Source organism: Sarcophilus harrisii, chromosome 2 (genome assembly GCF_902635505.1).
Source record: "Sarcophilus harrisii chromosome 2, mSarHar1.11, whole genome shotgun sequence".
Lineage (NCBI taxonomy): Eukaryota > Metazoa > Chordata > Mammalia > Dasyuromorphia > Dasyuridae > Sarcophilus > Sarcophilus harrisii.
In genome coordinates this window covers 635,013,324-635,034,925 of record NC_045427.1, presented here as the reverse complement: position 1 = coordinate 635,034,925, position 21,602 = coordinate 635,013,324, and the positions used below count along the sequence as shown (strand labels likewise).

General features: G+C 36.5%; 1 protein-coding gene across 3 annotated transcripts in view; it reads right to left on the bottom strand.

The window, feature by feature from the left end:
- CTNNA3 (catenin alpha 3) overlaps positions 1–21,602 on the bottom strand; it is a 1,956,715-nt gene that overhangs the window by 1,797,608 nt on the left and 137,505 nt on the right. For all 3 annotated transcript variants that reach the window (XM_031949475.1, XM_031949477.1, XM_031949474.1), the window contains exon 5: positions 15,795–15,914. In XM_031949475.1, the coding sequence (XP_031805335.1) occupies positions 15,795–15,914 (120 nt within the window). The remainder of the gene's footprint in view (positions 1–15,794; positions 15,915–21,602) is intronic.

Genomic DNA, 21,602 nt, shown 5'->3' with positions numbered 1-21,602 from the left:
TATCAGTAGTTACTTTAAATGGAATTTCTCTTTGTAACTCTGACTGTTGGATTTTGTTAGTGATATATAAGAATGCTGATGACTTATGTGGGTTTATTTTATAACCAGCAACTTTGCTAAAGTTGTGGATTATTTCTAATAACTTTTTAGTAGAATCTCTGGGTTCTCTAAATATACCATCATGTCGTTTCGGCAAAGAGTGATAATTTGGTTCTCATTGCCTATTCTTATTCCTTTAATTCTTTTCAGCTCTTATTGCCAAAGCTAGCGTTTCTAATACAATATTAAATAGTAACGGTGATAGTGGCAAACCTTGTTTCACTCAGATCTTATTGGGAATGGTTGCAGTTTGTCTCCATTACATATGATGCTTACTGATGGTTTTAAATAGATGCTGCCGATTATTTTAAGGAAAAGTCCATTTATTCCTATACTCTCAAGTGTTTTTAATAGGAATGGATGTTGGATTTTGTCAAATGCTTTTTCTGCATCTATTGAGATGATCATATGGTTTTTATTAATTTGGTTGTTAATATGGCCAATTATATTGATAGTTTTCCTAATATTGAACCAGCCCTGCATTCCTGGTATAAATCCTACTTGATCATAGTATATTATCCTGGAGATGATTTTCTGTAGTCTTTTTGCTAATATCTTATTTAAGATTTTAGCATCAATATTCATTAGGGAGATTCATCTATAATTTTCTTTCTCTGTTTTCAACCTACCTGGTTTAGGTATCAGTACCATGTCTGTGTCATAGAAGGAATTTGGTAGGACTCCTTCATTCCCTATTTTATCAAATAATTTATATAGCACTGGGGCCAATTGTTCTTTAAATGTTTGGTAAAATTCATTGATGCATTGTTGGTGGAGTTATGAATGAATCCAACCTTTTTGGAGAGTAGTTTGGAACTATGCTCAAAAAGTTATCAAACTGTGCATACTTTTTGATCCAGCAGTGTTACTACTGGGCTTATATCCCAAAGAGATTATAAAGAAGGGAAAGGGACCTGTATGTGCACGAATGTTTGTGGCAGCCCTTTTTGTAGTGGCTAGAAACTGGAAACTGAATGGATGTCCATCAGTTGGAGAATGGCTGAATAAATTGTGGTATATGAATATTATGGAATATTACTGTTCTGTAAGAAATGACCAACAGGATGATTTCAGAAAGGCCTGGAGAAACTTACACGAACTGATGCTGAGTGAAATGAGCAGGACCAGGAGATCATTATATACTTCAACAACAATACTATATGATGACCAGTTCTGATGGACCTGGCCATCCTCAGCAACGAGATCAACCAAATCATTTCCAATGAAGCAGTAATGAACTGAACCAACTACGCCCAGAGAAAGAACTCTGGGAGATGACTAAAAACCATTACATTGAATTCCCAATCCCTATATTTATGCCCACCTGCATTTTTTATTTCCTTCACAAGCTAATTGTACAATATTTCAGAGTCTGATTCTTTTTATACAGCAAAATAATGTTTTGGTCATGTATACTTATTGTGTATCTAATTTATATTTTAATGTATTTAACATCTATTGGTCATCCTGCCATCTAGGGGAGGGAGTGGAGGGTAAGAGGTGAAAAATTGGAACAAGAGGTTTGGCAATTGTTAACGCTGTAAAGTTACCCATGCATATAACCTGTAAATAAAAGGCTATTAAATTAAAAAAAACAATAAAATAAAATAAAATGCTTGACTTAAAGATCATTGCCCCCCATACTTACTAGCGGTGCATTGCAACTTCCTAAAGCCATTGGGATCATAACTCTTTAATTATAAAATATTACATTTTACAGTTGTCCGTGTTCACTTCTTAGCTTCCTACTAGACTAAAGTCTCCTTCAGGGAAGGGATCTTGTATTATTTAAACTACCTGTCCCTATCATTATTATGGGAACTTCATTTTTTTAAAGGCATGTTGCATTAATATTATTTAAGCTCTCTAAGTCTCAATCTCCTTCTCTGTTAAATGGGGATAACAATCCTTTTACTAACTACTTCATAAAGCATTCTTTTTTTCCCTGAGGCAATTAGGGTTAAGTGGCTTGCCCAGGGTCACACAGCTAGGAAGTGTAAGTGTCTGAGACCAAATTTGAACTCAGGTCCTCCTGACTTCAGGGCTGGTGCTCTATCCACTGTACCATCTAACTGTCCCTCAAAGTATTCTTAATGAAAATGCTTTTGGATTGTGAACTACTACTATGACTGCATTACAGTGTCTTTGTACCTTCTACTTAAAGATGCAATGGCTACTGGCTTTCTACTTATAAGCACCCAAATCCCCCACACATGTTGTGCAGGTGTCCTAAATGAAATGTCCAGTTCCTTCAGTTTGTCATTCAAACCAATCATCTCAACAACTCAAGTGCTGGATTAGACCCTGGAGTTTTCCAAGACCTTGACAAGCTCAAGGGGTTTATAATGCTACAGGTCTCCTGTGAATCCTTTAGTTAGTTATAATTCCAATCCAGAATCCCAATAAATATTAGAGATCCAGGTTCCCAAGATTCAATCAGGAAGGGGAATAGGGTCGGGAATAAATATTAATTAAGCATCTACTTTGAATCAGGGCAGCTAGGTGGCACATATGGGTAGAGTATTGGTTCTAGAATCAGGAAATTTCATCTTCTTGGGTTCAGATCTGACCTCAGACTCTTCCTAGCTGTGTGACTCTGGGAAAGTCACTTAATTCTGTTTGCCTCAGTTCCTCATTTGTAAAATGAACTGGAGAAGGAAAGGGCAAAGCACTCTCATAGCTTTGCCGAAAAAACCCCAAATGGGGTGACAAAAATGCACGGGTGCACAGGAATGAAAAATGGCTGAACTGAACTAAGTGCCAGTCTATTCAAATGTCTCCACCAGGAATGAAGTAACAGTGAAAATGTTCTGTAGAAACTTTATATTTATTTAGCACTGAAATTCTTCAAAAGCCCTACCATCACTGAATACTGATCCATGTCTGTCAAAGCCCATTCTAGCCTTCTGGGAAGAGGCCAATCAAGCTTAAGAACCTAGATAAAGCTTGAATAAAAAAGGTAGCATGGTTTATAGAGCACAAGAGAATTTCTTCCTACATTACTAGCTTTGGGATCCTCACAGGTACATCAGCTCTCAAGGACCCTATTTCCTCATCTATAAAATGGAGGTGATAATATCTGTACTACCTACTTCATATAAAGCTTATTTATACTATTAAACCTGAACAGAAATATGGGTTCTTTCCTTAGTTATGCCAGAAAGGTGTGGATTCACTGGTTGAGGATTTGGATTCCAAGAGACTCAGTGATGATCAGCCCAAGCACACCCAAAGTCCTGACAATATGATACCCAGGACTAGGGACCAATGGAAACTTTTGATAATGCTGAGTCTACAACTCTAAACCTATGTAATGATATGGACAAGTCCTTTTCATCAGTTATTCCAACCTACCTTCCCACACTTGATATCTATGAGATATATATATATATATATATATATATATATATATATATATATATATATATATAATTCCAATTAAACTAGCCCATTACACAAATCTGGGATTCCAATTTTTTTTTCCTGAGGTAATTGGAGTTAAGTGAGTTGCACAGAGTCACACAGCTAGGAAGTGTTAAGTGTCTGAGACCAGATTTGAACTCAGGTCCTCCTGACTTCAGGGCTGGTGCTTTATCCATTGTGCCATCTAGCTTACTTAATCTAGCTTTCTTAAAGGTTCATCTTCAGTACCACCTTCTACATGAAGCCTCCTGGGATTCCATGTTATGAAGATTCTCTCATACCAAATTATTATTGTTTAGTAAATAGAGCACTGGATTTAGAGTCAGAAAGATCCGGGTTCAAATGGGTCTGTGATGCTAGCCAAATATATTTTTTAATATCCTGGACCAATCACATAACCTCCCAATCTCAGTTTTCTCATAAGTAAAATGGGTATTATAATAATAGTATCAAAATCAAAAGAAATAAAGCATTGCCTAATGTTAGCTTCTCTATTATTTCTATTTAGTATTTCTATTCCTTCCAACCTTAGACTATCAGCTCTTTGAGGCACCAGTTTTTTTTGTTATTGTTGTTGTTGTTTTGTTGGTTTGGTTTGGTTTGGTTGCTTTTTTGCTTAGGCAATTGGAGTTGTGACTTGTTCAGAATCACACAGCTAGGAAGTGTTAAGTTTCTGAGAGCAAATTTGAACTCAAATCCTCCTGACTTCAGGGCTGGTGCTCTATCCAATGCACCACCTAGCTGCTCCAGAAGCACTAGTTTTTTTTTTTCCCAAAAGACAGGGACTTTAATTTTTTGTCTTTGGATCCCTATCACATTGCACAGAGATTACACATAGCAGGTATCTAATATAGATGCTTGTTGTTTAGTGGCTTTTGTCTTTACAGGGCCCAGTGCTTTTCTAACACATAATAGACAATTAATAAATGTTTGTTGATTGACTTTTTTGTCTTTGCTTGCTTTGTGCTTCTCTAACACATAGTAGGTAATAGATAAATATTGATTGGCTTATTTTGTCTTTGCAAGTTCAGTCCTTCCTAACACATAGTAGGCAGATAATAAACATTTAGCAAATGAAATTGAGTCATTGAAGGGGATGAGCCAATTTGGAAAGCACAAACCAGTAATCACCTTGATGCAGTGACACTTTTATGACCTCAGAAATTTCTATTCTGCCTTGTAAACTTTAAAAACATCCTACAACAAAACATTAAATAACTCTACATTTCCCTATATAAAACAGTTACAAGCTGCCCACTAGGCAAAATATCTCATCGCAAACAACCCTGTAAAAGATTCCATAAATCTCTCCTACCGCATGTGGCTCAGCAAGTTCCATTCATCCATTCTTCCCAAAGTCCTGCTGAGACACCGAACTCCAGGAAGCAATTGGAAGGTGGAGAAAATCCAATCTCGGGACTCCAGAGGGATCTCGCTAGTATGTGGCAAAACTAACAGAGCTGTCCCAGAGTGTCATGATCATTAATGTCACTGGCTGTCATAGGGGGTAGAGGAATGGACTTGGAGTCAAGAACATATATTTTTAACCCTGCCTCTGGGGCTTAACTTGGTGACTGAGTGACCCTTGATTAGGCAAGTTGCTTTGAGCCTGCTCTATCAAATGAGAACGATGAAATCTAAATATCGGCTTCAAAGGGCTGTCGTGAAGTTTATCTGAGATGCTGGAAGATATTTTCTAGCTTTGAAGGCGCATACTATTGTCAGTTACTATCATTATTGTATACAAGTGACTTGTGGAACACTACAGTTGCTAAGGAACTAAAAATAATGATTACCCAGAAGGCTCCAATGTGTGCGAGCAGGTAGAAACTCATTACCAACAAAAACCATGGGATCCCACATTTGGAGACTCAGAAACCATCTAGTCCAACCCTCTCATTTTACACAAGGGGAAACTGAGACCCAGAGAGTTTTGGTTTTGCTTGTTCAAGATGATATAGGCTCTAAAATATAGACTTTGAAGAACCTCAAAAGCCATCTAGCCCAACCATCTCACTTGTTTTTGTTGTTCAGTCATGTCTGACTCTTCTGTGACCCTATGGACCTTATTGTCTGATTATGGGATTTTCTTGGCAAAGACGGTAGAGTGATTTGCCATTTCCTTCTCCAGCAGATTAAGGCAAACAGTGACTTGTCCAAGGTCACTAACTAGTGAATGCCAAATTTGAACTTCAGTCTTCCTTACTTCAGGCCCAGGACTCTATCCAATGATCCACCTAGTTGCCTCCTAGGTAATCAGAGGTTAAGTGACTTGCCCAATGTCACATAGCTAGAAAGTATCTAAAGTCACATTTGAACTCAGCACACTACCCACTACTGCCTCCTGTCATTGTTGAGATCACAGATTTTGAGCTAGAAGAGACCCTGGAGATGACCTACTCCAAACATTTTACAATGAGGAAACTGAGCCCCAGAGAGATTACATCACTTTCCCAGCATAATAGAATCATTAATCGAGAGGTGGAAGGAGTCTCATGTATTCATGTAGTCAAGCTCCTTAATTTTATGGATAAGGAAAAATTAGTAGAGCTGCTAACAGACTTGGCCAACATTATATAAGTTCTAACAAGCTGCAAGTTTGGAATCATCATTCAATACTTATGACTGCAAACTAAGACTCTTTCCAAAGAGAAGCAAAGTAAGGGGAGTCACTGAAGAACTAGATGAGGAAATAAAGGAATTATACTCTTCCCATGTAAACAGGGAAATAGGGAGAGAGAGAGGGAGGAAGAAAGACAGATACAGAGACAAAAAGAGACAAAAAAGACAGAGAGACAGGGAGAGACAGAGAGAGACAGAGAAAGAGAATGAGAGAATTATTAGACATCCCACATGCTCCTTGTGATGTTGAGAAAGAATGAGGAAGGGACACAGCTTAGCATGGACAGAACTGAATGGGAAATAAGTCCACTAGAATACATGAAAGGAGAAGGATGGTACGGATGCTGATGATAATGGTGGTTATATTCAAATTTCAAAAGGAAAAGCACCTGCATATTAGTCAGCATCTTGTTTATTCGTTAGAATATAAATTTGGAGAAAGTTACACAGAGACAGATATACTCTGCAAGGGTTTTTTCTTCAACTGTAACTACAGAAAAAGCAATCACTCCATAAACTTCACTAGTTTATGAAGTAGTAAAATGGATATTGCGATGGGCTCAGAATTAGGAAACTTGAAGTTTGATCCTGGATCTGCCCCTAACGTTGAATGATGTTAAGTCATTTGTCAACTTCTTAATTTCTCAATATCATGGAAGGGTGGAAGAGGATGTGTGTGCACATGCACAAACACACACACACACACACACACACACACACACACACACCCCTCTTTCCCTCCTGGAAACAAGTGTATGTATAATTGAATAAGAGATAGGATACATATGGAATGATCAAGATTTTTACTCTGATGTAAGGTACCATTTTAAAACAAAGCCTAATATACTTTGAGATCATCAGGGAAATGGGGAACAGAAGATATACAAATAATCATTTTTTGCTAAGACTTTGACTAAAGGATTTATATAAATGATTCATTATTATTGCATATATTTCATCCTTTGTCTTTCCATCCGTAATATCTAGTGTAGTGTCTGATATGTGGTAAGCACTTAATGAATACTTATTGATCAATTGAGTAACTGAGAACAGCAAACCACTTGATTCACAAAGTCATAACGAGGAACTTTTGCACTTGAGGGAAGAACCACAAACCAGACCTGAATATGAACTCAGTTGTGGGGCAGGGAGGAAGATGAGGTAAAACCATTGTTGGAGAGGTCGTCATGTGGGAAAAGACAAGGAATATAACCCAAATCATCATCTGGTAGCTTATTATTTCAACTAATTATTCTTATTAACAAAACTTTGATGTTTCTACACTGTCAAAAGATTACAAATGTTTTCATAGATTTCTAAATTTGGTACCCTGATGACAAGTCCAACTGTTTCATCATAGTTATAATTCTGATGAGTTTTTTCCACCCATGCAAGGTAAGTATGAATATATTTTAAATGAAAAAGAGAAATTAAAGGGAAGATCTTTTTAGAGTTTTGTGACAATTGGACAAAACATAGGGTTGAGGACATTCTCTCCTAATGGAAAAATTAGCATATTTTATGGAATAAGAATTCGAGAACCTTAAGTAGATCTTCAGTCTTTAGAAGCATGAGCCTAAGTACTTAAAAGTTCTCACTTAGAGATAATCCATCTCTTTGACTGTCCTCTACACCAAACAACAGGAGAGGATCTGTAATTCATTCTCCAAGAACTTTAGAAAGTGGGATGTCACATAAAAAGATGTTAAATAATCCTAATAAGATATTCTCCTTTATATCTTTATGAGTCCCAATAAATCGATCAATCAATAAACATTTATTTAATAAATTTAGCTCACTGTGTCCCACCCTTTGCTAAGGATGGGGGATAGAAAGACAAAGAATAATTAGTCCCTTTTCTGTCTTCATGCTATGTGGAGAGTATTCTTTTCTATCCTATGATGGGAAAAAAAAGATTGAAAATATATCCCAAGGCGGGGAGTTTTTTGTTTACAACCCTTTTCACCCCAGAAATTTTTATGCCATTAAATACATATAGGTAATTAAGTATATAAAACAGACATACAAATCATTTACTGAAAATAAATCATAATTTCATGATCCCACATTCAGTTACACAACTCTCTGTTAAGTTATGATCTACAGTTTAAGAAGTTTTGCTTTAGGATGTAAAGCTGAGGCAATAGATAGAAGAGTTTTGTTATTAATGTGCTTACTTTTATATCATTCCTATGATCTAATGATCTAAATATCTTACTTTCTGGACCACCAACCATGACAATGCTTGTGTAGTTTTTAATTTGTCCAGGCCCAAGTGTTACATCTTATCAATCTTAGATCACAGCGGTTATGGTTATTCTTCAGTGGTTTACAGTCATGTCCAAGTCGTTGTGTCCCCATATGGGGTTTTCTTTGCCAGAGATACTGGAATGGTTTGCCATTTCCTTCTCCAGCTCATTTTACAGATAAGGAAACAGAGGCAAACAGAGTTAAGTGACCTGTTCAGAGTAACACTGCTAGTAAATGTTTGAGGCCAGATTTGAATTCTGATCTTCCTGACTTTAGGTCCAACACTTTATCTACTTTGCTATCTAGTTGCCCAAGTTAACAGTTAGAGCATAGTTTAGGATAATAAATTTAGAATTCATCTAGTCCAGGGTCCTTATTTTACAAATGAAGAAGCTGAGAGGAAAATTAACAAGTCAGAAGAATAGAAGAGCTGAGATTCAAATCCAGATCCTCTTACTCTAAACCTAGCATGCTTCCCACTGCACCAGAATGAAAATGCTTAAGTCAATCTCTCATTATGAAATGCATCTATGCCCTTCTAATAATATATCCTTCCAGATGTAGGGGTCTGTGTCATGTATAAAGCCCTTTAAAACAGTTGCAGGCCCCTGCTAATATGACAACCAGGACTGCAATTCTCATGCACAAAGGGACAAATGAATAAGCTGCTATGTGCCTTCTGAAGGAATATGGTAATCAACGAATCAAGTACGGAAACTGAGACCTTGAGAGAAGTGATTGCTTTTATGTCAGGCACTCTAGGCAATTCAAAGACAAAAAAATGAAACAATTCATACTATCATTCTACACAAGAGTTAACTCTATATCAGATAAACTGTGAACCTTGGGGATGAGGGTCAGGGATGTTCCCTTTAATCTTGGGGGAAGGGTTATGAGTGCTGGTGCAGTGTATTGTATTATGCATAATTGCCATATATTGTGTATACAGCTGACCTGCTCATGCAAATGATCCATTATTTGTGACATTTCTCCAGAAAAATATGGTGCATTCAAGTCACTTAAATTCCTGTTAAAAACAGAGACCAATTCACTGAAATAGCTTTTTCTCAGCTATATTCCACTATACTAACATACTCAGCCAAGCAATATTTTTCCACAAATCCATTATGAAAAAGCTGAGATAAGAGGTAATATGCTGTAGTAAGGAACAGTTATGAATTTGGAGCTTAAGGACCTGCAACCAAATCTCAGCATAACCATTTATCGCCTTGTGACCTTGAATGAATCCTTTAACCTTGTTAAACCTCAGTTTCTTCATCTGTATAATGAGTGAGTTGAAATAAATGTTACCCGAACATTCCCTTCTAGGTCTGTCTATAATTCTTTAAAGTACCCATTTATTAGTTCCTCACATATTTAAAGATTATTTCTGGTATTTCTCACCTTCTATTCTTGTGCTATTTGTAATGTCCCCATTAAATAAACCAGAATTAGGCCTGCTATGTTGCTGTTTCAGGACGGTAGACACATGGCTAGGGATTTTCTATGAAAAAGGTTTAGAGTTTCTTATAAACTGCAAGCTCAACGTAAGTCAATAGGTGGCCAAAAAACGTGAGTTAAATCTTGCTCTGTGTCAAGTGGGAAATTTCTACAACAAGGGAGGCAAATGTTCCTCCATACCCTGATCTGGGCCTGTGACATTTAGAATAGGGGTGGGGGGTCTTTTTCCCTGCCAACAGCCATTTGGTTATTTAGAATATCAACTGTGGGCCACACAAAATTATCAATTTAGAGAATTCAAACAATTGGGGGTTGTTGTCCCATACCTAGCTGTCAGCTCATCATCACTTGTGGTTGCCTTGCAAATGATTTAGTTGGTTTTATATGGCTCACCAGCCGGGCATTCCCCATCTCTAATTCAGAATAATGTGATCAGCACTGAGCACTACATTCTGGAAAGGGCAAGCCTCGGAATATCCAGAAAAGATGACCAGTTTAGTGTATAGACTGGATGTCATGCCATATGAGCATTAATTAAAGGCAATGAGGATGTGTGACCTAGAGAAGAGAGGACTTGAAGGAGGAAAATGCATATGGTTTAGTTTAAGTTTAAATGGTGCTCTCCAAGGTACTAAATATACAACACAAACCCCCATTGGTATTATCCACAAAGATAGACTCGGTAATTTTGATAAAAGAAAATAACAACTGTTTAACAGTGAAAATTATCTCAAAAGAAGGTATGACATCCAACTGGAACAATGGGGAAATCTAGGTATATGATATGTAATTACAGGAATTGGACCTTAGCCAGAACATCAGGTCTAGGACCCTTCTCCCACAACAGATTGCCATGACTACAAGCACTCGAAACTTCAATTTTATTCATTATCTCAGACATGACACCTTTAATTTTTAAAGGTGGCTAATACCTCTTAGACAAATAGACACACACAGAGAGACAAATACACACACACACACACACACACACACACACAGGAAAAGAGCAACAGGAATTGGTTTATTCTTTTTTAGATACATTCAATGACAGAAAGTACTTAATACTAATTACCAAATCTCTGAAAACAAAACAAAACAGAAAAAAAAGTCTTTTTGGTTTAACTCATTGAGTACCTATTTCATGCCTCTGCTAGTCATGGAGGAAAGAACAGAATAAGCATAAGACTTCCCCATCTTCAAAATGATTACAACTGAATCTGAAACTCAGTTTCCTCATCTGTAAAATAAGGGGATTGGACTAGATGAACTTTTAAATCCCTTCTTGCTCTGGGTTCTATGACTTAAATATAATTCTCTTTCGCCTGATAGCCTCCAAAACTAAGACTCAGTCCTACCAAAATCATTAGACAGTACTTGTGTGTGTCTTATGTAAGAACTGATCATTGCTCAAACATGTACGTGTTTGTACATGTACACTTATATTGGGTTTTGTGGGAAACAAAGTTTTATACTTGTGATTTAATCAATGTAAGAAACTCCTAGAGTGGAAACTCCATCCAATGATGCAGAACAATAACTCATCCATAACTTACAGTCTTAGAAAGTTGCCTGGGACATTGAGAAATTGCATGAGTTATTTATTATGACCTGGCTAGAATGTGTCAGAAGGAGGGCTTAATCATAATAGGTCATGTATATACAGTGGTTTGACGTTTGCAAAGAACAAATTTTATCCTATATACATAATTAGCAAGAGAGATCTGGCTAGGCGATGATCAAAGTTATTCAAAAAATACCCATTAAAATGCCTGCTGTTCATGAGGTCTATTTTGGAAGCTGGTAACAGAGTTGGGTAGCTCTCCATCAAGGAAGAAGAATTGAATAAGGCCTAAAAATATGGCTAGAATTGGACTGACAGAAATGACAATGATTAGATGAAAGGCATTTTGGATTGGATTCTGAAAGACACTGGATTCCGAGGCAAATGATCAGAATTTGAATTCTGACTATAAATTGCTCACTCAAAAATCACTTTCGGTCTCTGCTCTTGAGTTTTCTCATCAGCAAAAATGTTGAGATCAGACTCAAAAGTTGTCTTTCATCTCTAAAGCTAATGATTCTAGAATGTGAATGTGGATTTATGTCAAGGAAAGATAATATCTCAGGCTGGTATGAACAAACCTAATGAGCTAGGTATAGCCTGATTGAAGACCAGTGAGATCAGCCAATGTAAATGGAGCACTAATGATAAGAGGAAAATTCCTTTATTAGTGTGTATGTAAATGTGCAACCATTATACAATAGTGTATATATACCATGTCAACACACTGAGTTCTCTCAGAAGAACAAAGTTCAAAAGATCCCTAACCAAATAGATCCAGAAATTTTAAAAAAGCAGTGAGTTTTATGTAAGAATTCAAAACCTTGGTGATGGAAGGAAAAATGAGAGTAACACTCATTATTAACTTGAATGTTAATTTCTTTCCCCACAAGTCAGCAAGAATCTCAGAAATTATTGCTTAAAATAATAAACTCTCAGACTTACAAAGGACCTCAAGGGTCATCTACCTAAATAGAAATCCCCTCTAAAATAGCCTGATAGCTACTCACTCAAATTCCACTTGAAAACCTCTAGTGATAAAGAATCAATCATTAGAAAGGCATTCTTGCATACTATATAGTGCTGAACTTGGAATCAGGTCCAGTCCTTCCTCTGTACTTGCTCCTTTTCTCATCATAGGCAAATCCAAACCTCTCATAACCTCAATTTTCATACCTATAAAAGAAGGTCGTCGATTGGAGAATGTGCCCCTTTCATCTTTACTCCTGACTTCCTTGGATTTATTTAGGGTTTCACCTAATGTTCCGTTTTCCACTTAAAATCTTTCCTGATCCCCTTTAATTCTATTGTCTTCCTTCTGTTGAATTTGCCCCATTTATCCTACCCATAATTGGCGTTAACATAATCTGTATGCTATCTCCCCAATAGATTGGGGGCTCCTTAAGATCAGGTAGTTTTCTGCCTTTCTTTGTACCCTTAGTATCTGGCAAATAGTAGTGTGCTGAATAAATGTTTATTGATTGACTGACTGACTTAGATATCCCTTCTAGCTCTAAATAGATAATTTTATGGTTACTTGAGGTAGCTCATTACACTTTGGGACAATTCTCATTTAAGAAAATAAGAAAATTCTTACTAATATTGAGTCAAACATCTAACTCTGTAGCTTCCATAAATGAATCCTATTCATGGAACCAAGCATAGGGAGAAGAACAGTCATCTTAGTGGCTGAACGCATGCTTTCAAATCCTAGTTCTGTTACTTACTAAGTGATCTTGAGTAAGCCATTCATCTAAGGGCCTCAGTTTCCTCATCTGTAAAATGAGGGGATTGGACTAGATGAACCTTTAAATCCCTTCTTGCTCTGGGTTCTATGACTTAGACATAATTCTCTTTCACCTGACAGCCTCTGAAACTAAGACTCAGTCCTACCAAAATCATGCAGTCAGCCAATAAGGATTTATTAAGCACCTATTATGTGCCTCCATGGATAAGGCCTTCAAATAAAACAATGAAAGTTTCCTTGATGTCCCTCCTGCATTATTTCTGAGCTTCCCTCACCATTCTTCTCATCTTCCTTTATATTTCCTGAGTTAAATCTCAACAGTATTGCATCAATGATGAAATTGGGTTAGTTCCAAGATTTCCCAAATACAAGAGAACTCAGGTATCCAAAGCTCAACTCGAAGTAAGTTAGTTATCATGAAACTAGAGATCCCAGAAAATCCCAGATTTCCCTGTGAATCATGTGGTCTCATTCACTCCCTTGATCCTGACTCATTCTCTCCAAATCACCACCTAATCAGTCACTACCTCCACCCCCATTACTTAAAAAGGCTATTATTAAGATCAGTCTTTGGAGGAATAGAGAAATAGGGGGTTGTTCCCCTATCCAAGGGACAGCTTGAGAATCACTAAAAAAAATAGAAGCACTTATTCCTAAAAACAATCCCCCACAAAAAAGAAAGCAATTATTGAAAAAAGAAGGAAAATACCCTAAAATCACTGAGCTATAATAAAAGAGTTTCAGTTTGGGGTAGATGAAGAAGAGAAGAAATTTTCCAATAAATTAAAAACACTAACTATAGACAACACATAACCATTCCAAAGCTCTGGCAACTCTCTAAGACCTGTACACTAAATGGTAGTGATGTATAATGGGAAGAGTACTAGATATAGAGTCAGAGAACCTGAGGCCAAATCCAACCCTGTTATTTACTGCTTGTTTTACCCTGCCTAAATCATTTAACATCTCTGCACCTCAGTTTCCTCATGTATAAAATGAGGAGGTTGGACAAAATGGCTGTTAAATTCTCTTCCAGCTCAAACTCCTTATCCTTTGATACAAAATAGAGATGGAGTTCTCAAAATAGAGCAATAAGCTTTTATTTTTCATCCAAAACTGCAGTTTCATCAATGTTGGGAATTCCCAATATCACAGATGCAGATCAGCAACTCTTCTTTATCTTAGAGTTTTGAAGAGTTGCCCAAAGCACCAAGAGATTCAGTGATTTTCCAAGACTCATATAGCCCATATGTGTTAAAGAGAGACTTGGAACCCAATTTCCCCAGAATCCAAGGCTTAAAGGCTTCTGCGACCTATCTAAATGTGAGCTGCTCTGTTCTTAATCTTTCTCTCTCTCTCAGAAGGAAGGCTAAGACTACAACAAGCATATGATTCTCCTATCTCTCCATCAATCAACAAGCATCTATTAGGTGTTTACAATGTGCCAGGCTCTTGGTTTAGCAATAGAAATATAAATAAAAAGCAAAAACAGTCCTCTTCCAAAGGATATTGTCCTAGAAGGAACAATAATGACCAATTACTAAGAATAGGAATCCTTGTTATGAAAGGCCCCATCTGATAGGACCCAAACTTGGACTGAGGCCATGCCAGTCAAGACAGTAACATTTATCCCTATGCTAAAGTAAGCTTTCCTTCATAATGAACTCAGCACCCAGCCATGCAACAAGCTAATTAGTCATGTTTCTAGATGCCATCCATCACTGCACACATTCCCAAATTTCATGCAATCTAATACCTTTTCTAATTTAAACAGCAAACGGGCCTGGGCTGAGTTGATGGAAACTGAAATTCTGGCCGACCCTGACACCTAGTGGTAATCTAAACCTGGAAAAACACTCAAGTAGGAAAAATCCCTGTGGATCCAAACAGTGAATCCCAACACAAGGCAGAATTTCAAGGTTCACTACCATTGTGAATGTCAAAATGAAACTTGGGAATTTCAAAAGAACGCAACCACCAAGTTGTGTCTCAAAGAACCCTATAAAAGCCAGTTTTCATTCTTCATTTTAATTTGAGGCATGGAAAAGGAAGAACAAATGTTTCAGAGAAGGCATTTCAAGGCTGCTGCAAGTACTCAGAAGGCTTATAATACCTCTTAGACACCGGATGTTCTGTTTAAATGTTCTCATTTAGCCTGATTTCCAAAGTAAATCAAACATACTAATCATCCACTCACATGGGGGCCTTTTTCAACATGATTTTTTTTGCCTTATTTTTTATACACACATTTGAAATCTCCCTATGGCTTTTTTTTCTCCTCAAACTGACCTTTAGTAAATCCCAAAGACAAATTCAATCTAGACAATAATAGTCAAAACTCCTTTTTCCTTCTTAAATGAGGCAGATTCATGGGTAACTAGACCTTCATAGATTGACAGAATGAAGGATAAGGGATAAAAAAACCCTGAGAGGCTGAAAATGAGGTTGAATCATTACACCAAGTCAATATGATAGTCCTTCACTTTTTCATGTATTGTTGGACCGAGTCCCTGAGAACCATCACTGCCATGTTATCCTCCAAGGAAACTGACAAGGACAAAACCCAATTACGACATTCCAGGAGACACAAAATATTCCATTCTCCTATTGTTAATAACTTTTTCTCTTTACCTGCTGGCGTTTGTGAGCCAAATAATCCAGATTTTCTAGCTCCTTGCCAAGTTTCTGGTAGCTCTTCTGCAGATCAGATTTGTTGGATGCATTCTTGAGGGACTCAAATGTCTTCTGAAACTGCAAAGTATAAACGAAAACAAATCAGATCAATCAACTAGGTGTACAGCTGTGGAGAAAGCACAAAGCATCTAGATTCAAATCCCATCTTTGATATTTACTATCCCTGAGATCTTGAAGAAACTTAATCACTATGGGTCTCAATTTTCTTCTCTGGAGGCTTGCAACAGATGGCTTCTAAGGTCCCTCATTACTACTTGGAAAAGCTATAATGGAAAAGCCTCCTTGATTTCAAAGTCAAAAGATCTGTGTTCAAGATCCAGTTCTGCCACATATTAGCTACGTGATTTTAGGCAAGTTATTCCTTCTCCTTTGTAAAATGTCAACTTTGGACAAGGTCATCTTTAAGTTTCCCTTACAGAGCTAAATTTACAATCCTACTTGGGAAGAGAAAGATATTCAACTTTCCAATCCTCAGTTTCTACCATCTGTGATATGGGGCTAATAACTGACATCTCATTATCCTTCTACAAAATGAAAAAGAATAATCAATTATAATGATAAGGAATTGGCAGCTAAAGCATAATCCCAGAATGTGATTTTTGTTGTCATTAGTATTACATGGACAATTACAAGTTGAATTATGGATAAGAAGCAATTTTGGTTCCCATGTCAACAAAAAGAACACACTTCATTAAAAAATACTGTCAAATTTTAATATGCACTGGTGCTTTAAAAGAATAAATTATAGTGAGTGTACTCTTTTGAATCACAATGGGAAAGCTTTGGGGAGAGCCATTAAAAGCCCGCTCAAATTCCAATTACCAAGTACACAATTTATGAAAATATGGCTGCTCTCGTGATATTTTCCTGGAGTGCAAGAGACTCAAACCTCCCTCCATGGAGATATTTAAGCAGAATTGGTCATATTACCAGCTCCAGCCAAGAAGACTAATCTAATCTCTTCTTTTTGTAAAGGCTCAGGAGCTTGGTCTTTCCATAGCAAAATCACCCATGGTGCCTTCAAGAAGCATTTGTTCATTTCCACTTCCCAGGGCAGATGAGCCATGAAACCAGTTCTGGGGATCAGGATACACTTCAGTAGAAGAATCCCCTCTCTCATTTTCATTTTAGCAGCATGTGAGAAAACTGTTAATTAGCTTAATTACAACATGTCATAGGACTTTTATTATTCAACCCCTAGTAATCAAGCAGGCAAAAGGAAATCATACAAAAATTGAATTAGTTGCTGATTTTATGGAATTGAGATTCACTTTAAAGAATTGTAACCCAAAATTCCAAGGTATGCATTTTGTAAATCATTCCTATTGTGTCTTTACATATAATATTTATGCCCATATTCTCCTATTGCACTGGATTATGTATAGTCTTTAAAAAAAAAAAGGAAAGAGAAAATTTTACTCAGTTCTACCATCTCCCACATTTGGAGTGCTCTCCCTCTTTAACAGCACCTTTCAGAATCCTTATGGCCATTCAAGGCTCAGGTCTGGTGCCAAATAGTATCTCGGATTTCCTCAGATGACCTTTCCTCACACAGAGATATATTTAACTATGTATATATAGTGTCCAGAGATTATTTAGCTAGTGCTTGACACATAGTAACCCTTAATAAATGCCTACGATTAACTGATTTCCTCCCCCTTTCCCAGAAGAACATGAGCTCCTTAATGTCAGGAATTATTTTGGTTTTGTCTGCCTGGTACACCATAGGTGCTTATGAATGCTCATTGAATTGAATTGAACTCAATAGGACAGAATCAAGCTCTACTCCCTGTAATCTCTCTTTTTATTTAAAAAAAAAGTTTCTTTCTCACATCATCTCCATGTCTATGTTATATAAGATATATTAAGAGAAAAAAAATTGTGAGGCTCCAGAGTAAATAAAAAATTAATAGAAATGCTTCCAACTTATTATGGCTACAGCAAAAGAAAAGAGAAAAAAGAATGGAAAGCTTGTTACTATTAGATCATTTCAGTGGAGGTCAAAGTTTCAATAAGAGGAAAGTTTAGTTCAAATTTTTATCATCACTTATGGTTTGCATTTTATGTGGTTTTAAAAAATGCATTAAACCCCTCAAAAACCCTTCTCTGGTGCTTCATTCTGTTATGATGGTGATCCTGAGTCCTGCAGGAGAGTGCAATCCCTGCCAAACAGGAAAAATTTCCCAAGTAGTCTGAAAGACAGCTTCTCATTAAGGAACAGCCCAGCCAAGTTCAAAGAGGCTCACAAAAATGATATGAGTTATTTAAAATTTGGGGTCATGCCCAACCAATGAAACAAGCAAAATTACAAAATAGCCTTCAATTCTAAATAGCCCCCTATTTTCATAGTGACAACAGTGAGGAAAGGGCAGAAGGTAGTAAGAGTGACATCATTTTTATACCACTTAAAAACACTAATCTTACTTTTGCCTTATTGTTTAGTAAATGTTTCATGTGTGAGACTCAATGGGGTAAATGTTTACTCAAAGACAAAGGAAGTATTCATCAAAATATGTCTTGGTAATGCTCTCCCACTAATGCTTATCAAGTTCATGGTGGAGAGTGAACACACACAAAAACCTAATAGTGAAGTATGTGAATAAGGAGATTCACGTGCCAGGGACAACTCAAAACTCTGAAATGAAGGTCTTCAGATCTTTGATCTTTTTGTAGTACCTAACATCACCTGCTAATCAAAAAACAAACCTTTTTTCTGCTATTCTAGGGATGCTGTAGCAATATCAAACTTTTCCCAAATACAAATGGGTAAGACCAAAGCACTGAGAAAGTATTGTGCTTTTTAAGGAAAATTAATCATTAGATTTGGAATTATCCAAGTTAATCAGGTCTGCTCTCTATGGGATACAAGAAGTTTCCCTTTCTCAATTCATAGAAGAAATCAAAGAGCCCCTGGGGGATTTCTTCTCTCTCAAGCTGAGGATAATGACAGAGCTATGTAGTCTCCTCAACCTCCTCTTCCAATAGCAGAAGATTGTTTTCTCCAATCACCTGCTAGCAAAGCTATGTCTCTTCTTCAATCAATATAGCTCACAACAAAGTCAATGCTAATCCTCTTTATTCTCTATTTCTCCCTCTCAAGCCACAGATGACAGGAAAGGGACACACAAGCAAGCTCCTGAGAGATTTCCTCTCTCTGTAGATGTAGAAAGTGCTAAATGGTTATAAGCTCAGACAGCTCCTCACAAAGGAGGAAGATCTTGCCTTCTTCCAATCAATTTCCAACAAAACTTGCCCACAGTCAAACAGTTCCTTACATACAAGCCTGTCAGCTGTGCTCAGATCCTACCAACTTATGTATTCTTTCTTCCCTAAGGAGCTTTTTTCTTGTTACCTTCTTCTGACTCCTCCTATGTTTATCTATTAACTTCTAATGCCTCAAAGCAGGAAGTATTAGTATTTAGTCAGTCATGTCTACTTTATGAAGAGATACTCAAAACATCTCCTTTTCTGTGACCCCCAGAGTCCTTATGTGTAATTGCTTAGTTCTCTCTTTAGTACTTTCTAAAGAGCCTACATCTTTTATCAAACTGTTTCTGGGTACCATACCCAAATGTTCTTGTTTTACCCCTCTTCAAAAACCACTCAGCAGAGTGGTTAGAACTAACCATTAAATTTAGCTCCCATCATTTCCTTTTTTGAAGTCCTTCCTCAGCTTCAAAGTCCAACTCAGATGCTTACTCCTTCAAGAAGCCTTCCCTGACACTTCCCTGATCACCTCCAAGTAAAAGTTGTAACCCTTTCCTCAACTCTCACATGGCACTCAGCCAAGTCCTCCTTTGCCCCTATCATATTTTGGCATATTATAATGTTCATTTGTATATATACTCTGTCCCTCCTGTTAAAATGCAAACTTTCTGAAGGCAGAGACTATACCATTTTCCCTCATTATATTCCCCCAATATTGAACAGCATAATAAATATATATTAGGATAGCATGGATGTGCATTTAGCAAGATCTTAATTTCAATAGTATTTTATGTTTCCAATGACATGTAAAAATAGATATCAACATTCATTTTTGTAAGATTTTGAGTTCCAAATTTTGTTCTCCCACTCTACCTTTTTCCTCCCAATACAGCAAGATCATTTAACAATATTTTAGAAGTATTAGACCACGGAAGGACCTGAGAATTCACCTCCAAAGAGAGAAGGGTCTTTAAACTAGTGCCTTAAGATATCTGGTTCCACTGCTATCCCACAAAGCTTTCTCCAACCTAACAACAAAGACAAGATTTCATCCCACTGTACAATCTAACATACAGAATGTGGGGGAAGGGGTTCTATTGTTGTTGCTATTGCTCTGAACTTGAAAAAAATAGCTACTTGAACATTTCTACATAAAAAGAATAGAAAGAGGAGACTGTACGTGAAACTATAAATCCCATAAAGTTCAATTAGTTTTGAGTACTTTGTTTTTATTTAAAACTTAAACAGAAAAGAGAAAGGAAAAAAGAAAAAGAAAACCATTCATCTTTGTTTTGCTTCCTGTCAGGTTTTCTTTTGTTATCTGCTGTGCAGTTTTTAATTTATTCTTTTTTCCCCTTCATTCCCCTCCCCATCTCCCCCAAGCAGGCTATAGTTAACTATGGATATATGGTGTGTGTGTGTGTGTGTGTGTGTATAAATACACACACACACACAAATATACATACACACACATATCCATACATTCTTACATACAAGTATATGCATACATACATATACATTATCTTTTATTTCCTATCCCTCCTAATTCTTTTACTTTACTTGTACCACTAATTTGCCTTGCTACTACTTAATCCACATACACAAAAAATCCCTCCTTTTTCATCTCTCCCAACTCTTTCCTTCCTTTTGTATCCCTTTTCCATTAATATATATATATATATATATATATATATATATATATATATCATCCCATTCCCATTGATTTACACAACAACTTACAATAAGAGCAGGAGGGAATAGGATAAGGTAGGGTACCTTATCCTATTCCCTCCTGCTCTTATTGCTTTATATTTTTGAAGGGAGCTGTATCCTTCTTGGTATAGATAAAGATAAATAAACATAGATAGATAGATAGATAGAGGTGTGTGTATATAAATATCTATATATACATATAGATATATATATAATATTGTTTCCTCTTTAATTTATTCCCAATGTGAGTAGGATTTCAAAACAACTAGTCCTTTTCCCCATGTAATTCCTCTGTGTCAGTTTTTCCTCTGCATTTTGTTAGTATAGCGTAATTATATAATTTTTACCTTTTCTTTGGATTGTTGATATATAATATTTTAAGACCTGCAGTCTTTTATTATAGCTGCTAATTGGCCTTGTACGAGTCCAACTGTAACTCCAGAATATATGAATTTATTTTTGTTGTGGTTGTTGTTTGTAAAATTTTCTCTTTATTCTAAGGGTTTTGATATTTAGCAATGATGTTCCTGTATGTTTTCCTTGTAAAATCTCTTTTAGGTGGTAATTATTGGGTAATTCTACTTTCCTTTCTTATTTTATTATTCCAGGACAACTTTCTTTGATTATTTCTTATATTATTATATCAAGGTTCTTTTTTTTGGCCAGAGCTTTCAGGCAGTCTAATTATACTTATGTATAATGTTTTCTCTTCTTGATCTGTTTTCCTAATCTGTTGTTTTTCTTATGAGAGGCCTCATTCTCTTCTATTTTTTCATTCTTTATATTTTGTTTTATTATTTCTTGGGTCTTATAACTTCACTGTCT